The sequence below is a fragment of the Filicampus tigris genome, chromosome 8 (genome assembly GCF_054856515.1).
Source record: "Filicampus tigris isolate MCC_2025a chromosome 8, RoL_Ftig_1.0, whole genome shotgun sequence".
In the NCBI taxonomy this organism is placed as follows: domain Eukaryota; kingdom Metazoa; phylum Chordata; class Actinopteri; order Syngnathiformes; family Syngnathidae; genus Filicampus; species Filicampus tigris.
Genome location: NC_141224.1, coordinates 1,292,601 through 1,313,314, shown reverse-complemented (window position 1 = coordinate 1,313,314; position 20,714 = coordinate 1,292,601). Strand labels below are relative to the sequence as shown.

The 20,714-nt window shown below is 43.8% G+C and overlaps 2 protein-coding genes across 6 annotated transcripts in view; one reads left to right on the top strand and one right to left on the bottom strand.

Moving 5' to 3' along the window:
- The first annotated feature begins 222 nt into the window (after positions 1 to 222).
- sema6cb (semaphorin 6Cb) overlaps positions 223 to 20,714 on the top strand; it is a 143,207-nt gene continuing 122,715 nt past the window's right edge. The window contains exons 1-2 of one of the 2 annotated variants that reach the window (XM_086037567.1): positions 223 to 635; positions 715 to 799. The gene's annotated coding sequence lies outside the window, so the exon portion shown is untranslated. Of the gene's footprint in view, positions 646 to 714; positions 800 to 20,714 lie in introns of both variants that reach the window. The other variant, XM_086037565.1, reaches the window with a different exon arrangement.
- Positions 1,318 to 13,943, bottom strand: LOC147142902 (soluble guanylate cyclase 88E-like). 4 transcript variants are annotated; one of them, XM_086037573.1, is made up of 17 exons: positions 11,426 to 11,933; positions 10,693 to 10,825; positions 10,168 to 10,342; positions 9,453 to 9,544; positions 9,103 to 9,196; positions 8,939 to 9,021; positions 8,703 to 8,847; positions 8,123 to 8,245; positions 7,934 to 8,054; positions 7,716 to 7,845; positions 6,624 to 6,770; positions 6,048 to 6,194; positions 5,777 to 5,933; positions 5,311 to 5,420; positions 4,846 to 4,935; positions 3,927 to 4,045; positions 1,318 to 3,074 (listed from the first exon to the last, which is right to left on the bottom strand). In XM_086037573.1, the coding sequence occupies exons 1-17, from the start codon at positions 11,551 to 11,553 to the stop codon at positions 2,702 to 2,704; spliced, it is 2,367 nt and encodes a 788-aa protein (XP_085893699.1). In that variant the 5' UTR covers positions 11,554 to 11,933; the 3' UTR covers positions 1,318 to 2,701. The 4 variants fall into 4 exon arrangements, with proteins under 4 accessions (XP_085893699.1, XP_085893696.1, XP_085893697.1 ...); XM_086037570.1 differs by having other exon boundaries at positions 8,939 to 9,196; positions 11,426 to 11,629; positions 11,709 to 11,933; XM_086037571.1 differs by having other exon boundaries at positions 8,939 to 9,196; positions 11,426 to 11,611; positions 11,709 to 11,933.

Here is a 20,714-nt window from a genome sequence, read left to right as displayed (position 1 = left end):
ATAAAGTTGTATTGTATGGCATTACAGCAGTGGTGTGCAATGAGGGCATTGGAGTCATTTGTGTGTGTTTTTGTTTTTTTGTCCAAACAGATTGGAGCTGCTATAGGATGCCACATCAATGGTGTGCGTCATTTGTAGTACTGAGAGTCTCCAGTAGGAGCGCTGTGATGTGCTATCACTGTTTAAGAACCATCAATGTATGCTCGAGCAAATATTCAAGTAAAAGACATTGAGCTGCCAACCCGTCTGTGTCCGTCGTTATCGACAATCGATCGCCATCCAAAGCTTTACTAAAAGCATCTTATATTACAGTTCGCCCAGTCAGATTTCAGCTTTAATGTGTTGCCATATCAATGTGGCCACCAGACTCGGGATTTCTGGCTGATGCCAGTTAGACACAATTGAAATGTCAGTTTTTTATTTTATTTTATTATTATTTTTTTTTTAACCAATCTGAACCAATTATACACCAGATTGAACAAACAGTGACGGCGGCATCTTTCTGTTCTCCGATTGGTTGGTTCACCTCACAACTGCTCGGTTTGGGACTCATTAGGTGAAGCCAGGAGAGGACGACTGTTGGACAGGGTGGAAAACTCATTTTCACGGCGGACTTTTTTGAAAAACTACACATTGTGAGGACAAGTAAGACAACAATTGTTAGTTGGCTGGTTTGTTTCAACCCGGTAAAGAATTTATTTGTCATTTCCGCAGCGGCAACAACTATTGCTAGCTCTGAGCATACCAGCCAAGATGGCAAAAGAGGATGGAGTTTGTCTACAAGTGATACGCAATTCTGGTGAGTACGTGAACGCTTTTTCGGGGCTTTTGTCATGTTGTTAGATTGGTCATGATTGTGAACAGTTATGCTACAGTGAAGAGATTTGGAGTTGCGTGTTGTGATGGAAGCTAAACAGTTGAACTATTTTGTGTCTTTGGCTACTGGTTCCCCGCAGTCACTACTAGTTTTTTTTCCCCACTGTGGGATCAATAAAGGCATTCTTATTCTTATTCTTAGTAGCCACGCAGCATTTTGATCAGTCACAATTTTACATTGTAAGTTGTATTGAATTAACACTTTTTTGTATATACAGTCAATATAACCTGTTTTATTTTATGAAACATCTGCTGAATTGTAATTATAAACAATAATGAAATGAAAATTAGAAAATAATGGTTATTTTATCATTAAAATGCGCTATTTGACGTATTTTCACTTTTTTTTTTTTGTCGTTGCCCAGTAATCCTTTTGAAGAATCTAATGTGGCTCTTGAGTACCAAAGTATGTAAATGATGTAAATGCACACGCATGCAGAGTGACTATACAGCCATGTTTATATAAATAGAATCTAGCATATACAATAAGAAGCAGAATATCTCACTCAATATAACCATCATCGTAATCATTTGTCTACTTTCAACAACATACAGTAGAGGGCACGTCTACGCTCAAGTCAAGTGTGTTTGACTTCAAGAAAATGTCGCATTGTGTATATATATAAGGGAATTAACTAACATGGGAATCAACTAGTGCACTATTTTCTGTAGTTGTCTTACTAGTGAGGCCAATGAGCATATGCTTGTACTAGTAGGCCAAAAGTCGCACTAGTAGTGAAAAAGAAAATGTACGTAGACCTCAAGTTATGATGTCATTACATTGTGATGTTGTTATGGAAAGCCTTTTCAGCATTCATTCCATATTCTTAATATTCATCTAGTATACTCTTTTCCTCACTAGAAAGACAATTCAGCACACTAGTAAAACGACTACGGTACACTAGTAGAACAACTGCCTTAGTTTTTCCACTACGAGTGCGACTTTTGGAGTAGTTGTCGGCAATTAAACCACAATAGGAAGCCAGTGTCGCACGATTAGCACTGCTAGGCCCAACTAGTAGGCACGTGTCACACACACTAGTAGCCTCAAACGGCTCTCCTTGTTTGAGCATATATTCCATATCCTTGCTATCCAGTGCAGGGTTCATCTACTATTACTCTGTTTGTCCTCACGAGGAAGACGATTCAGAGCACTACTAGAATGATTGTGTTGTACGTACTGTCTTTTTTTTTTTTTTTTCCACTACCAAGACATTTTTGCACACCAGTAGGACAACTTTGTTAACTTTGTGCAATAGTTGACATTAATACACTACTAGTACTACTAAACTACTAAAGCTCAAAATGGTAATGAGTAGCATTTTCTAATGTCACTGCAGTACTAGTTGGGTGTAGTTTCTAGTGACATGTAGCTGTTCCATTAGCATGTACATGTCCTTGAGAAGCCGTTTTAGCTTTACTTTGCTTATAAATGTCTCAGTTCGTTAGGTTTTTTTTTTTTTTCTAGAATGTCTTAAATTCTTTTGCCTTTTAATGTTTTATTTTGCCTCAAAATGTCGACTTTTACCTACTATGTGAAACACAGTGAAATGCGCTCTGTAAATAAAGCTGCCTTGCTTTGCATTACTAGCGGAAAGAATGTTACTGGATGTGACCCGGTTGTTCTGCCTTGGCCTCTAGTTGTTCTACTAGTGCGCAGCAGTGAGGACAAAGAGCAAAGCAGTACATGAATGGATATGGAATAAAGGCTCAAAAGGCTTCCCGTCCATTTTGTGCTGTTTGGCGATGTCACAGCACGATGACACGATGGCGACCCGTTGCCACGACTGAAATGACATCAGCATGATGTCATGGCGCCATGGGCTCACAGGAGGCTACACGAGGCGCTCCTTATGGGCAGGTTGGCGGGCAGCTTGACGTACTGCTGCCTGAAGCTGTTCCTCTTCATGTTGAGGATGGGGCCCGGATTGTCAGGGTCGTCGATGGGCGGCGCCAGCTCCGACGCCGCGTTCCCCGGCCCACCCGCCTCAGCCTTGGCGCCCTTGTTGTTCTTCATCTTTTTGGACCTCTCCTTCTCCTGGAACTCTCCCGGCACGGCCACGGGCTCGCCGGCGCCCTCGGGCAGCGGCAGGCTATCCTGGGGTAGGTCGCTGGGGCTCGGTTTGCCCTCCGCTTGCTCCTCGCCACCGCTGATCGGCTGGCTGGACGACATGTGCTTGGCGTCGCTGCCTGTGGAACTGTGCGGGGGGTAGATTTAGCACAACAACAACAAAAAAGAGCAAAATTGGAGATTTTTGCAAACTAGCAGGATGAGAAACGTTGTCAAATGAAGCCGCAAAGTCGCCAAGTTGTGTCACCGGGGTGTCTGTGAGCGAGCTTGTTCTCATTTTCCGCACCCATCGGTCAACTCGTCGTCGAGTAGACATCGATGTTTAACGCTTGAAGTCAGCTAATCGTTAATCATGTTTTTGGCACAGAAGATGCTCGATTGGCCCTTCTGCTGCCATCGCTAGGCGGTATCGCTATGTGGAGCAGCAAACAAGGCGACGCGGTACACAAATAAGCTAGTCGTGGGTAAGAATGGTTGTTGGTCTCGCTAGCTTCTGCTAATTGAGTCGTACCGGCAAGGAACGAACCTGGCGGCGTGAAGTGAAACTCCATCTTGGTCACCAAAACGTTTTGTCATAACATGGTGCGCAGGCAACAAATGTGAACTTTTTCAAAGTCGTTGATACAAAAAATACCAACATTGCGACATTGATGTCAGCGTCTTCAGCTGTATGAATGCTTCAAGTCTGTGAAACATTTGACCAAAAATGAAAGCAGTCGCTTCCTCATATATGAAACAGAAGTGCTTAATTTTGTTGTCCTGTCTTAGAAAACGTTATGCAGCCGAACACGAGATGAGACCTTCCACTAATTACAGTGACAATTAGCGTAATGCTGAGTTGTGTTTTTAATCTATTTTGATTGTTATTTGTTTGAATGGCTGTCTGTCCAAATGTCTTTACGCGAAAGCAGTCCATGGAGTTGTTCTCGTTTCAAGACCAGTTTGGGGATGCACTGTCCGTCATCGGTCCTCGACTCACCCATTGGAGCTTTTGTCTTCAGAGTCCTTCTGCTCACTGCTGTAACGCAACTCTGCCGGAGTCTTGAAGGAAAGATCTTTCTTTCCCTTCAGCCAGTATGTCTTCATGTAGCCTTTACCCTGCCACACAGCGCCTTAGCAGGTCAATACTTGTGCAGAATAGAACATACAGCGTCATTGTCATTGTAAATAAATCAGTGGAACCTCTACAGCAGCGGTTGTAGGTTAGCGTTCAAAAGGTTTTATTTCATGTTATTGGAAGCCATTGTAACACTAGGCACGCTTTGAAGATTTACACCGGGCTTTAATGTCAGAAAACAAAAACGATGGTTTAAATCATGCAATTCAAATGATTAGCATGGTTATGAATAAAAGTTCAATTGTACTTAAATATTTTTAAAGATGTTCTTAAAGATTGAATGCAAAGTTATTGTACTTGAAATACAATTGAACTGCACTTAAAGAAATGTGCTGTACATGAAGCGTAATAACTATACTGCACATGAAAATTTAAAGTTACTGTACTGGATTAAAACCAAAGTAAAAGAAACACTCTTAAAGATGAAATGCAAATGCATTGTAGTTACAAGACAATGCAACTGAACCGTTCTTAAAAATGGACTGTACATGGAAAGTTAAATGTACTGCACTGGATCAAAATAACCAAAAACTGTACTTTTTTTTTTTTTTTTTTAAGAAAACATTAAAGCGGAAGTTCAAATATTTTGTCCTTAAAAAATAAATACAACTAAAGTCCTTAAAAATCTAAACTACATGAAAAGTTATACATATTGGAGTTGTAGTTCTCAAAATCGATCTTGGTCTCGAGACATGTTTATAAAAAAATTCCAACAGTGGTTGCAAAAAATTGCTAGCTGTGGAAACAAAGTGTCTCGATGGGCAAGGAGAAGACGTTTGACCTTGACAAAGATCTTGCCCCTCTCCTCGATGATGTATGGCTCATGTTCCAGGTGGTCTTTGGTGGTCTGGCTGATGTGTATCTGCATACCCTGCTCACACAAAAACAAACGCGCAAATAAACAACACTGACCGCATTTAGTGGGTTAAACCTAAAGCAGGGGTACTTAAACGTTGGGGTCCGTTTACATATTCATGACGTTTGTTTTTCTTTCTAAATTATATGCAACTTTTATTTTATCCGGAAAAACTGTTTATCTTTTTATCCCCCAAATATCCAACTTGTTTTTCAACCAATAGTACTTTACTCTTGTAAGGTAGTGGCTTTATTAGGGTCAGAAATGCTGTACGTGTTTCCCCATATACCATGACATAATTTACTGCCTATGATTTTGTGGACCCCACGTTGCAACCCAAGCACCCCTGTTGGACAATTAGTCATGGACGGCGGGTGTGAGTGCAGTCACCACGCCGTTGCTCTCCATCCTGGAGGCGGTGTTGACCGTATCGCCAAAGAGACAATAGCGAGGCATCTTCAGGCCCACCACGCCGGCCACCACCATTCCTGAGTGGACGCCTGCAAAGCGGCACCGGCAGATGCCGCGGATGCAATCATACAACAACCAAAAACAAGGACGCGCAAGCGCGGACGAAATTGCCCGTCGATCAAGTGCCAAGTGACTCGAATGCTGCCGATTCATACAAATGAAAGAAATGGTGAACGTGAGATGGGAAAAGGATTAACTTCAATGATAGGGGCATACATACCATGAATTCGGTGGAAAATACACACTACAAATAAATGCTGGAATTTGGGAAATGTATCAGAAACGGTTATGCCGATTTACTTCTGAAGAATGTGCAAATGACCATATTTGGACATGGGAGGCTTGATATGCAACAACACGAGCACGCGCCAGTGTTCGCACTCACCCACTCGGATCTGGATGTTGTCCCCGGTGGACGGGTCCTTCAGGTGGTCGATGGAGCTCAACATGTCCAGGGCCATGTCGCAGATGTGATGCGCGTGGAATGTGGTCTTGTTGGGCACGCCCGCCACCACCATGTAGGCATCGCGGATGGTTTCCACCTGCGGCCACGTCAATCAGACCATCTTGAGGGTCATCGTGTCTCTGGGAGTGCGACCTCAGACAGAGGATTGACGGATTGTCCGTCTCACGGAGAGGCTGCGTGAGTAGCCCACCTTGTAGACGTTGTGCTTCTCACTGAGCGTGTCGAAGACGATGTAGATCTCGTTGAGCATGTCCACCACCTGCATGGGAGTTATGTGGATGCAGATCTCGTTGAACTTGACCACGTCGCTGAACAGGATGGTCACGTCGGGGAAGACCTGGAACATACACGCCATAGTCGGGTTATTTTATTTATACTGCGCCAATCCTCAAAAGAAGTTGTCTTGAGACATCAAACACGGTGAGCAGGCGAAGAATTACACTCTGTCTGCATGCATGAGATACAACCACAATGGACATGAGCAAGAACTTGGCAACAGAGGCTAGGCAAAACTCCCTCTAAGCAAGAAACCTTGAACAGCAACCAGGTTCTGCGAAGCGACTCTGCCTTGGCCAGTGGATGTGATAACAGAGAGACGGAACGGAGACGATAGAGGCAGGACTGTAGTCAAGTCCACCTTTAGGTCTGCTCCGAACTTCGGACCAGTGACGAGCATAAAAAGCCGAAGAGACCGCCGTGGTCCTCAACCAGGCTACAAGACGGCGGAGGTTGGTCCAAGTTGCGGTTCATGGACGTCACGGCCTACCTGGCACGTCTCCAGGGCGGTGATTCCTTTCCTGAGACGGTCGGCCACGGCTTTCGGGATCATGGCGTACAGCAAGGAGTCTCCTCGCTTCTTCTCTTCATCCAGCTTCTTGATAATCTCTTGCAGCTGCGCATACTTTTGTTGCTCCTACAAGAGGATCATCAGATTGTCACGTTATACCCTAGCCCTTGCTTCTTTTGTCTTCCTTTCAGTCCTCGTCCTCAAGTCAAGCAGACTGAGAGCAAAATGTTATGTCAGGATTCACCTGGGCAGATGACAGTAGACTGCCCATTCAGCAAAAACAGCGTTCAACTTTTAATTTCTTGGAAATTTTTTGAAAATGTATGACTTTTTGGAAATTATATATATATAAAAAAAAGACATGTACACTTTCAGACATGTTTTTTCAGAAATATGCAACTTTTATTTCTAAACTATACAACCTTTCAGAACTAGTTAATGCTTCAATTCTTGAGGAGCCATTGACAAACTCTCGGCTCACAATTTTTATTTTTTTTGTAGTACTTAATACGCAACTTTTAAAATCAACTACATTAAAATTGTTTACTAAAACATACCATTTTTTTCTTAAAATACTCAACACGTATATTTGTGAAATGTGACTTTTGGGGAAATTGGATTGGTTTTTTTTTTGTAAATCCTTTTTCCCGAAAGTATACAGATTTTGTTTAATTAAATTATGCAACTTTTTGGGTGAAATCTAAGATTTACTTTCAGAAGAATCCCACTTTTTTTTCCCCTGAAAATATAACATTGTTTTTTTTCTTTTTTCAAAAATATGCCACTTTTTCTTTCTGAAATATTAGACGTTTTGGGATGTATACTACTTTTTTTTGGGGGGGGGGGGTGAATACAACTTTTGGGGGGCGGGAAATATATTAAAAAAAAGAAAAATAATACATAAGTCAACCCTTGGCTTTTTGTCACGGACCGCATGTCGTTATGGTTTCCTTCAGAGGGCCATTGTGACTGTGAACCCGCATACAGCAAAGGTATAATCGCCTCATTGTCTCACATACACAACAAATTGATGGATAACTAGTCAAGAAAAAAAAAAAAAAAAGTCCTCACCTGATCCAGGGCCAGCTGCAGCTCGGCCGACTGCTGCGTGCCGGCCAGGATCAGCTCTCTGCTGGAGTCGTGCAAGTTCAGGTCATTGACGTAGACGCCCATCTTGATCATGTCCTCCACCGTCTCGATGCTGCCAAAGGAGGCGGTCCGGATCTATTGAGGTCAACTCGAGGCCGAGAATGGGGAGTGTCGACACGAGCGCGGGGCGGTGGGCTTACATGGGCGTTCCCAGGAAGATCAGCGAGTCCCACTGGGGGACATACTTCATCTGGCCCTTCAGGTGGAGAGGCTTTTTTGGGGGCTCGCGCATGTCCTCAAAGATGGTCTCGCTGCATTTGCCTGAGAGGCCCACGCAGTTACAGCACTCAAGTAGATGTCGTATTTGTTGTTCTTTGACTTTGACTCACCTGTGACGGTCTGGAAGGCCAGCAGCTCGATGTCTTCGCCTCCAGAGTTGGCGGCGCTGTTGTACTGAGCCAGCGTGCTGCTGTACTCCTGATCCGTGCCCTTCATCTCCTCAGACTTTTGTTCTGCGCGGATCACAAGCGCTCAGTCAGAAGGTCGGAAAATCCGTTTACACCGAGTGATTCGGTTCCGTTGGCGGCGTGGTAATGTTTTCATTGCCGAAAGTTGTCTAAATAACTGATTGAGTCCCATGCCACGGCGTCTTTTGGCACTTGTTGTATGTTGGCCTAACATGACGTCACGGTGGTGTGACCGTGACCTTATAGCCAAACGTCATCATCCTGATGTATAAGTGTGACAGCGTTGCTATAGTATGACATTTCCTACCTTGACAAGCATGATGTCACAGCGTGATGCCTTATCGCGGCATGACGTCTAGGCATGTCTTACTGTGACACCTTAGATCACGTCATGTCTTTGAGCCACAATACGACATCATGCTATCTCTGTAGCTGACTGGGCCATCCCACCCACTAGCTTCCACAGACGGTACGCTCAAGGCGTGCTTTTAGGATGCCGTACCTCTTTCTTCTTCCCTCTTGGCCTTCTCACTCTCCTCTTTCTCTTCGGGTTCCTCCTTGTTCAATTTGGGAATGTTAACTTTTTGTTTGCTCTCCACCACTGCTTTAGACAGCAGCTCAAAGACATTGTTCAGGTGGGTGTAGATCTGAGGGAGGAAGAAGGAGGCGCATATGTTACTGAGCAGCCAGGCAGGACACGGCGCCGACCGCGTATGACGGGCTGGCGCCGACACTCACGTTGTCCCAGCTGAACTCCAGCATGGGCCTGACCAGGGTGAACTCCTCGTTCACCTTCTTGCCCTGGAGGTCAGAGAAGACCTCTTTGAGGCCGTCGCCAATGCGGTACATGGTCATGTCGCGGCGGAAGATTACGCTGAAGGGGAACATGTCAAAAAAGATACCTCGCTTCATGGGAAGCTTCTCATAGCTCGGCGCCGTCTTTTGCTGCGGCATGCGGTGCTTGAAGGCCGCGTTGTCAAAGTTCATCTTATACACCTGACGGGACGGGCACAGCGCAAACATGATCATCGTCTGGATGCGGACCGGGTGGCCGCGCGCGACAACGCGGCGAACCTCCCCCATATCGCAGGTCGTAGTTCGCGCCCCCGCTACATTACACATGTTTAAGCAACAGGAAGACGTGCAGCATTTGAGCTGCTGCATCCCGACAGACAATAATCCAATTCACTGCAATATTTTCTACTTTGTATACCGCTAGCGATGACATGCGCAGCATGGAATACGTACGTACCACATAAGTCATCTTCTCCGTCTCCTCCTTTGACAAGATCTCCACTTCGATGTCTGTGTTGTAAAACTGACGCCCCACCTGGGAGAGCTGGCCTGCAGGGGGCGTCCATGCATGTCAAAACGTGTCAACCAAGAAACGGACATTTGTTTGGCGTGCGAAAAGGAGCCCAGTGGAATGCAATCACAAAGTCCGTGGCGCTTAAGATCGCCAAAGACACCGTGCACATTTTTCATCGCAACAGCGTTTGTTTATTCGCATGGAAACTTTTGGAGCTGAGGTATGTGCAACGAAATTTGCAAATGTGCGGGGAATCGCTGTAAAGCAAATTTCAGAAGGGAAAACAAATCAAAGAGCAAAACTTGGAATGTCTTTTGTTTTTTCTAAAAAGGTCATTCAACGCCATTTTCACACTCAGGCAAATGCTGGGACGTCATCAACAATTGTTGTTGTGATTTTTAGGCTCTCTATACCGTAGGTCAAATTTGTCGAACGCAGTCATTGTAGTATGCGAGCTCCCTCTAGTGGTACATGAAGAAATCACGAAATGAAATCTGCAAATTATGGAGAATTTCAGAAAATATGAACAGCATTTGGGTAACTGTGTGTGTGTGTAGTTTTGTAGTTGGTGTTAAGAGTCGGAGAGGCACCGGTCTAACGCATATGCGGCCTATCCGGCCTACATGAGTGTCATGGTGGTATGTCGAGGTGGTGAGACCTTTTACAAACTGCGTGAATCCTTTGCGCGTGCTTCGGTAGTGCAGCGTCAGACTGGTCTCGCACTCCTCCTCCACGCAGAAGCTGGGCGGCTGCACTTTGGGGAAGGAGAAGCGGAAATACTCGTGCAGGTTGTCCAGCTCGTTGATGAAGTCGCGCACGTTACGACCCAAAACCTACGAAACGACGACAGGGCAAACGGGTCTTTGAAGGATCCGGTAGGTGTCCGATCCAAGGCACGTATTTGACATCGGGGAAAGATCTCCCTGAACACCACCACACAAAAATGACTCCAAAGTGGATACACGCGGGAACGGTGTACCTTTCTGCCATCTAGTGGAAGAGCAGGTAATCGTTCTGCCCGTCACTATACAGTACTGCAACTCTTTTTTTTTTTTTTTTTTTTTTTCTCTCGACCAATAAAGTGACATTTCTTTTGTGACGCGGCTCACTGGTCGGGAATGGAAAGAAAGAGTCCGAGGCGGCGGCTAATCAATCTGATGGCTGTAATGGAAGCTCGGGTCACCTTGAGGATGCGCTCGTAGCCGTAATTTCCGATCCTCTTGACCATGTAGACTCCGAAGGCGTACATCAGCTCGTCGTGCGTCTTTCCCAAGACTTCGCCTGCCGCCTTGGCCAGGCGCAGGATCAGGTTGTCACTGAGGGGCACAAGCCAGTCTCGTTTCTCACTTGGATCCTCGGTCGGTTAGTTAGTCAGTCATCTAGTTAATTGGTCACTCATGGTCGATCATTCAGACAGTCAATTGGTCAGTCAGTCAGTTACACAGGTTAATCGGTGAGTTAGTTATTCCCTTTCTTAGACAGTCAGTCTTTCCGTTCTTCAGTCAGCCATTTAATCAGTCACTTTTAGCCAGTCAGTTGGCTTGTTCGGTGATACGATACCATTTTATTTATATTGCGCATTCCATAACGGCTAGAGCTGTAACAAAGCACTTTACAACATGATACAAAATGGCAACAATAAATTAACATAAAACACCTGAAAGTGTCTTTACTGTATCTATCTTGATCTTTATTTTTATTTTTTTTACGTACTATGAATATCCATCTTCACTTTTGCTGCTAATCCAACTAAAGACGCAGCCTGTCATCACTTTTTGCCACAAAATGATTGTCGCTGCTTATTGTCCATTCAGTCGACTTTGTTGACGGGTAAACTCCACGAGGAGCAATCCGTCGTTGAATTCAATGAAAGTTGAGGTCTGAGAGCCTCCGGATTATTAATCCTCATGACCTACTTGTACATCTGATGCCTGACAAACTTGAGGTGCGGGATCTCGGCTCGGTTCTCAATCAGCCGCCACACGTCCTCGCCGTAGGACTCGTTGATGTAGTCGTTAACCGCTTCCAGGTACAGGCCGTACATCTTGGCGGCGCTGGTGGCGCTAGGGACCTCCGTATCGCTGCCCGACTTAACTGCTCAGCTGAGGGGAGAACACAAGCTGGGGGGGTGGCGTCCGGTGAGAGGACCTACTGGATAGCTGGCAGTCCTGGGATGGACCGAAATGAGATTGGGCTCACCTCAGTATTGCTCAACCTCATGAAAACTTGGGCCACAGGTTCAAAACGGATCCATTTGGAAGGGGCAAAACAAAACGATAAAGCCGACGCTAAAGTGGCGGACGCCTACTTGGATTCTCAGCAGCGGCGATCAGAAAAACCAGGCGGCTAGCCAAAGTCTTCTTGCCTGCAGACGCTCAGCGCTATGTTGTCTCAGGCTGAGAGTGAGAGCGCAGACCACCGCTCGCCAAGACCACCTGCACATGACGGGTACCCACCCCGCAGCCCCCAACACACGCACACACGCACACGCGCACTTGACTGTCAGGTCAACAGGTGAGCAGGTCCAGAATAGACCAAGTGACGTGTGTTTGTGGCAGCTGCCAAACAAAAGCAAATCCACTCTGACAATGCCGCCCCACACAATCAACCAGCTCTTAACTATGGAAATTAAACAGAATAACTCAAGACTAAGTGACTTCACTGACTGATGAACCAATTGACTAATTAGTTCATTAATTAGTGACTAATTTGCTGACTGACTAAATGAGCCAGTGATTAAATGAATATCTGACGGACTGGTTTACTATATTGCTGATTGACTAACTAAATTAGTGACTAACTAACAAAATGGCTGACTGAGTAACTAAATGACTTTCAGTCGGTGACTGACTAATTGACTGACTGACTGAAGAAAGTAACCGATGGAATGATGAATTCAATGACTGAGTGAGGAACTAAATGACTGACTCATTAACTGCTCAAGTGCTCTATAAATTGACTTACTAGATGCCTAACTAACTAAAAGGACTAAATGGGTGACTGGCTGACTAAGGGATTGGCTCAGTTAACTGGCTAACTGACTAACTGACCAGCTGAGTGACAATCTAAATGGCAGAATGCGATTAACTAACTAATCTAACCAACTAAATCGGTGACTGTCTTAAGTACATAGGTGACATTCACCGTCCTTGAATCGTATCGAGATGCGTGTTGAATGGTCTTTTATTGGAGAGGTACAAGCTCCTATAGGCAGTGTTTAATATTTGTGTTTTTTAGTACTTTTGTTGACTTCCATGTTGTTGCCTGTGTGTAATTAACTACATGTTTTGTGTACGTGTGCATTTCCGTACTTGAAAGGTACCATGAAGCATAATAATGTGTTTGTGTGTTGGGGCTCCACTTGGGGGCACTGTTGCCACAGCTTGGTTGTTGCGTCTGCAGAGGAAGGCAGCAGTCAAACAAGTGAAGAAAAATAAGAAGAGTGTGCGAGTGACCTTTTGGCAACGATAGATATGTGAGAGGCTACAACACGCAGCATATGTGCATCTCATGCACGCGCATATCATGTGAAGCCTCGCCACTGGTAGGGTTAGCGGCTAAGTGATTAGAATGTCAAGATGTAAACCGGTAATTAGGTCAAAAGTCTCACACACACACACTGTAGTACACTTGTGTGTCTGCGTCAGTCGCTCCTTGCGAGTGTTGTCATTTTGTATTGACCATTTGCCACTGAAAGTGCATCAGCGACCATGGCTCTCCTTGCCCACCTGTGAGGGTCTAACAGCACCTTAACAATGTTTTTTTTATTATTATTATTGGTGAAAAAAATCACCAAGTGACAACTTGCAACTCAAAAAAGGTGTTAGTTGGGGCACTCAAAGTACTACCATATTTACACCTTTGACTTTTAGCTTCTCCTTGTAGCGTCCTGAGAGACGTTAGTGTCCTAGCATTTCTGCTTGAAAATGCTTGAGTTTGGTCATTTTATTAGCTTGTTAATTTCTTTCATTCTTTCCACCTCATACAGTAAGTCCTCAAAAGCACAGTTAACTTTGCGTCTTTTGCGGGATTTTAGTTTGTTAGCACGCAATGGCGAGGCTTCACGCAGGATGTTGTGAGGGTAAAGTTGCCCCCGTTGTAGACACGTACTGTATGTAACGCGCAAACCAGGTCACGCCGCTACGTGTGAGGCCTCAGTCGCCACGTGGCCTTGAACGCGCTAAAGAGGCTAATGGCCTAGCAAATTCGCTCACCTCCTCTTCCCACCTCGGCGGTAAGTCTCGGTTGTTAGCGGCCCGCGGTGGTGCCACCCGGCGGCGCCCCGACACCTGCCGGCGACGGCGGGAACCACGCAGAGATAACAATGCGCCAAAGGCGACGGCCGCCTTCATTAGCGCAACACGCTGAGTCGGTCCTCGTCGTCGTCGTCGTCGTGCAGGTGGATCTTTCTCGCCGCTTATCCGCTGATGCTGTTATCGCGTCTGATTCCGAGAAGCTCCTGTACCAACACTGATAGCGTTTCTGCTCGCCGTTATTCATCCGGTGGGATAAGCCGCAAATCTTTTTTTTTTTATTTTTTTTTTTTTTTTCATAGTAGTTGTGCTTTTTTTAAAGAGGAAATGCTGGTGGAGCAAATATTCTCGCTTATGTTTAAAAAAAATCGTAAAACTCACGATTATCTTCAGCAACAAAAGCAAAAATATGTTTTTCATTACAGTGAAGTAAAGCTTTTTGGCTACATTTTTGTTTTAATTTAACAAAAGCAAACAATTTATTCATTAAGAAATGAATTATAAATATATATATATATATATATATATATATATATATATATATATTGTGTGTGTGTGTGTATATATAATTTTCTTCAGCATGAAATGAAAATTAAGCCAAACAAATATCACGTATATAGATTCACAAACATATAGGGGGAAGAAAATAGTTAAAGAATAATCTAATCTAATATTTTTTTTCATTAAACAAAAAAGAATTAAATACGCCCCGCGACCCTTGTGAGGGTAAGCGGTATCGATAATGGATGGATGGATATATACTGCATATTTATTCTTAAGAAATGCAACCATTCATTTGTATTATTCTTTGTTTGTTTTGTTTTTTTCTTCATATGGAACAAATAAGCCAGACGTAAATGTCAAATTTGGAATTTTAATGCATTTTCGTGCATTGAAAAATAAAAATGAAACCATGCAAACATGAATGTAAAAATGTGAATTTTTATATTCATTCAAATCAATCCAAAATGATTAAAAATAGAAGCCAAATATAAACAGTAAACATTTGGTGATTTTTCTTGTTTTGTTTTCTTTATCCCAAAAAATATTAAGGCAAACATTAATTCCCTGGAATTTTAAATGTAAAAAAAATCAAATCTAAATCACGGCAAACATAAATTTAGACATTTTCATTTTTTCTAAAGAAATTCAACATTAACAAAAAAATCATATGAATAAAGGTACAATCACACAACACTGCTCTAACCATCACAGCCACTTGAAATAAGTGCTCATCTTCTGCCTGCAGTGAAGGAAGTGAAATGAAATCTATGATTGATAACATATTTACACCCCATCCAATTTCCCCCGCCACCCCTTTCCTTTAGACACACGCACACGCACACGCTATCCCTGCATGTTGGGCACTTGTGTGTGAAGGCGTCTCCCTTTTCTCCCCGATGGCCTTTTATTTGTTTAGGAAATGCTATTTTCTTCCTTTCATTATAAAAGTCTTTGGATCTTGCAGTTGACGTGTGCATTCTGACGTTTAGCTCACGCACGCACGCACGCACACACACGCACGCACTCAGACAGTCGATTACAGTCCCCCGGTGCCGGCGCCGCCTCCTCATTGGTTCACGCGGCGGCTGCGGGGGCTACGCTAGCTGAATGCTAACGAGTTGGGTGCTCTTTGGGTTGCATTTATTGCTCCTCTGTGTGTTCTCCATCTACAGCACCCCCTCTCCACGGACCCCCCTCCCACCTCATCACAAACCCTCCCCACCTGACAGCATCTTTATCTTGGCTGCTTCCCTCTCAGCTCAGCTGCTCTTCGCGTGTGTTTGTGCGTGTGCACGTTAATGCATTGTAACTAGAATTTAAAAAAGACATTACAGTCAACGCCAGCTGTTGGCTGAGGTTCGGGATCGAGACCTGCAGCCAAAAGCACAAACTGGCCAATAGGAGACGTGAAAAATGTTACGTAATCATATTTGAACACCGAAAGCAAATTTCAAGCATAAAATGTATAAAAATAAAAATGTATATTGTGATACATTGTAACAATGTAACACATACAATGTAAATATATGTAATTGCGTTTGTGCACATGCATATGCCTTTAAGAGGCGGAGCCTGATGGGGTGGCGTGTGACGTCAGCAAGTCTGCCTGTGAGTGTTTAAAGCGTGAGCTGTGGCCCGCAGCAGCTTCTGTGAGTGAGGTGTGCTCATGTCGTGTATGTTTTACTACTCTCCCAGCGTTTGGAAAACGCAAATAGGTAAATGCTATCGCTAGTGCCTGCTAGCAACTGCCAATAATAATCATCATCATCATCATCACCTATATGACTGTATTTCAAAATAAATCATCTTTCTGAAAAAAAATTAAGTCCTGCATTTCCAAAGTCATATATTTTCAAAAAAGGACGGGGAACATTTTTTGAAAAAATGTAGCATATTTTCCTCAGTTTTTTTTTGGTTTCTAAAACAAGTCGTATCTTTCTGGAAAAAAAAAAGTTCTGTTTCTGAAGAAAGTCGTTTAATTCCCCCCAAAATTATGATCTTGAAAATATTTTTGCATTTCAGTAATTAAAAAAAAATAATCATATATTCTGTATATATTTTTTAAATGCATATTTCCAACATCTGATCATATTTAAAATTGTGTATTTTCTGGGGAAAAAAATTTTTGTTTCCCCCAAAATGTCTTGTATTTCTGAAAAAAAGTCAGACATAAAAAAATATGTTTATGAACAAGTGATAGTTCTGAAGATATACGTTTCAAAAGTTTGCATTTTTTTTTCTCCACATATTTCTGAAAGTTTTACATTTCTGATGAATGTCAGATATTTGGAGAAAAAAAAAATAATATATATATATATATTTATATATTTACATAAAAATTCAATTCAGATATAGCACTGTGAAATGAATAAATAATTTGGGTGAACTCGTTGAAATGACGTCAAGTTGCGTCTGTTGACTGCAGAACGTTTGTACAATGTGACGACTTTCAGCATGGGAGCGCGTGAGTCGACTTCCTTTGTTCTTGTGGCTCTTGTGCCTGCTCAGAGGTTCTGTGGCGGTTTAAAAAAGAAAGTCAAGCAAGCCAGCCGCCGTTTTTGCAGAGGAAGGAGGAAGCGTGCATATAAATATTCCATTAAGTGGAGTTGGCTCCATAACAGCGTTATGTATTCAGCGCCGACGCCCAAATGAAATTATTGAGGGAGGTTGAGGTGGTGGTGGTGGTGGTGGCGGGGGGGGGGGGGCGAATAGCCGCTTCCTCTTCTAATACTTTTTCCGCCTTGGCCCCTTCGCCTCATCACAGGTGACACTAATCCAATTTCAGCAACAATACACACCGGCGCACGCGTGCACCCACGCGCACACACATTTTAAAGGTCAGGGGAGACGTGTGCGAATGTTAACAGCTCACACGAGAGAATCCGATCAAATCAATAGTGGCCTTACTCTGCCAAAGAATAATACAGTAGTTGGGAAGTGAAAAAAGTGATTTGACCTCACGTGTTGGACGCGTTATCCTGCTTTTTACGCCGACACAAAGCGACGGCTGTAGGCTCATTTTATAACGGATAATCTTGGCCATTGTTATTCATATAAATTGTCAGATGATAGGTTCAATTTACCATTGAGGGATGGGTACACTACAATATTTTGTTATCTTTGTCAATATATTATGTGCGGTATTATTTTAAGTGTGTTTAAAGACCTTGAAAAATTTAAGTGCTGTATCAAAACAAGCCTAAACGGAGTATTTCACTAGGCTATGTCTATTGCGGCTTTCTCTTCCTAACCCTAACCAGTGGAGGGGTGGTGTTACTGTCCTTAAAAAATGTTTTAAAAAAAAAATCAACTTCAAATGTGTAAAAAGTTGAAATGTATTTAAAGCATGTTGGAAGTGTAAAACGACAACGAAAATGACGGGTCTTGCGGGTTTGGAACGTATCCCCCCGATATAAACTGGCGTTGACTGTATAACAATAAAAATCCCCACTGAGCATCCTGTGGAGTGTGCGGGAGATAAAATGGCGATGACGCGCCAGCAGTGTGGCGGGGATGTGCCAGACGCTTTCCATGTGCCAAACATGGCGGCACGCCACGTCGCCGCCATGTCCTTGCAGCTCACGTCGGCACTCTTTATCTTGGCGGCGTACTCGCTCGTCGTGTTTGATGCTGCTGATGGAGGGGAAAAAAAAAAAAATCGGAAAATACCCAAAAGTCAAGTATCTGGTTTGGCACCTGGGGTGTCCAAGCTTATTTCAAGGGGGCGCCAGTGCCCCTGCGCCCCCCCCCCCCCCCCCCCCCCACCCATCTAGCGCCGCCAGTGCTCACCGAGGGCCAGTGAATTAAAATTCGATTGGTTAAAGAAACAGTTCCGTCGCCGTTATAGTTTGAATCGGATAAGACAGCACTACCGATTCTGAAAGCCCCTGGCAGATTAGATGTAATCAGAATTAATGAAAATTAATTAAATGAATTAGGCTGAAATCTGATTGGGGAAAAAAAAACCAACATACCTGTACTGGCAAACGGTGCAGCCAAGAAAGAACTAATATCAATTAAGTATGAATGTACACTTTTTGTGCACGTACGTACCATAGATGTGCAGTAAACTAAAGTACGCATTTCATGTAACCTATACACAAACGTGTATCTGCAAATGTGCACATCAGACTGATTGTGCGACTGGTCCTTCTCGTTTGGCTTGTTTTTTTTTTGTTTTTTTTTAAGTTCATCAGCAAGCGTGTTCACGTTCACGCACACAGTACAAGCGCATCCACACAGACGAATGTGCATCAACACCAGCATGCCATCAGTCTTCATATTCGTGTACTCGGAGGAAGTGAAAAGTAACACGCACACACTTATAAATGCACACGCTGAAATTGAATTCATTTTTATGCTTCGGTGTTGATGGAGAAGTGGCTCATGATCTGATAGCGCGCGCACGCACACACCCGGCCCTTTTCAATGATGAAATACAGTAGGTGCGCTGACTGGTAAATTGAAGACATGATGTGAATGATTGCGTTCATTTCGGCACTCCGGCGGCACAGCAACAACACACTCTATTTTTATCAAGCTGCCATCATGTCGCTTCTGTTCCAGGATTGGTGCGTCGTCCTCCGCTGGCAACGCGTAAACTACTTCCTGTTTGACAACGCAGCACTTTTTCGAAGCATTCACATGGAAAAGTGGGCTTGTTTGCGTGCCGCTTGTGTATTTGTGTACTTGTGTCAGCGCGCGTGTGTGTGAATGAGAGAGGCCGTGTAAGTGAGTGTCTCGTGTAGGGATAGACCGATTATTGCACGGGACGATTATCGGCACCGATATGCGGCTTTGTGATGAATATCGGCATCGGCCTTTTTTTAAGACTCTGGTCGGTAATAAATTGGAAATCAAAACAAAGATATGTAAAAATTTCTGTCCTTTTGAAATGTTCATGCACTGTAGAAAACTACATGGAGCTATTGTTAAAATGTTCCTTTATCCTTTTTAAGTCATGCTGACAATCCTGGGTGCTCCCTGAACTTTTTGTTAGAATTTTATTATTATGTAAGATGTATACTGTCAAAAATGTCTTGTCATGATTTTTCAAAAAATCGCCATGATGCAAAACTGAAACATTGTTCAATAAACATGCTTTAAGACGTTACAACAAAGTTAAGAGTAAATTTCCCTTTAGATTTTGATGCCAATATTTCCTTTAAAAGAAAATGAATATCGGCTCCAAATATCTGTTATGGGTCTCCTTGACTACGAATAATCGGTATCGGCCCTGAAAAAAAGCATATCGGTCTATCTTGAGTCTTGAGTCTGACTTTTTCCTCTTTACTCTTTTCCCACTTTGGCTCTCCCTGCTGGCCATTGGCGAACGTTCAACGCGCTTGCCGTCTTTGAGGTCACTTTCGGGGAGGGGAGTTGAAAAGTCAAAGCGTGGACTGTTGTTTTCTTCGCGTTGCTCTTTAATGTATAAGCGAGCGACTGGCGCTGGCTGCTGCAAAAAGAAGCCGCAGCCGCGGTGGACTCGCGTGAACTTTCCGCCTCCCGCCATGGATCGATTGCGTCATAAAAACAATGCAATAACAAGAAGGGTGGCGCTCAACGGCAGCAAAGGCGCACAAAGGCGAGACGGGAGACATTTGAAGACCTTTTATGGAGACGATGTTCAAAAAGGAAGACATTCAATGGAGACTAACACATTGCGGGAAAATGATCAAGACATTACAGAGATGACGTGCTGAGATATTTTGAAACGCATTCAAGAGAGACACTATAAACAGATGATGGAGACGCGAATGATTGTGAAGACATCGTAATGAGGCGTTGCATCACCGGAGATGTGAGGAAATGATCAAAACATGCAGACGGGAGGAAAATATGACGAAGACCTGCTCAATATTGTACGTCCATAAATATTGTACGGCCATTTTGTCACTTCTGTCGACTGAAGATGACATCACAACCGCTAACTGGCTCGAAACGCGCGGATGAACTCTTCTTCCGCAAAGGCGATATTTATCAGAGTGCCGCGTTTACACATATTCTTGTCGAGTCACTTTTGGGGATAACTTGCCCTTTCACGTAGCCCGGATGTCCTTTCTGCACCAGAGCATCCTGACTACGTCATCGTCGCTACAAACTTGGACGTGCATCCATACGGAAGACATGGACATTTCTGATCCAAAATAAATATGAGACAACAGTTCATAATTCCATTTTTGACTTGAACAACGTTGAACAACTCAGGACAGACTTCAAGTGAGCTTCATGTGACTGATGGGTGTCGCGAGTTGCTCGAGTCTTTCGGGCCTTTGAAATGGATCGCCTCGAGCAGGGGTGTCCAGCTCCGGTCCTCAAGGGCCGCTTTCCTGCCCGTTTTCCAGCTCTCATTGCTGCATCACACCTGATTTAAATGATCAGCAGCTCTGAAGAAGCTTGATCACCATCATAATCTTTTGAAACAGGTGCGTTGCAGCTGAGATGGATG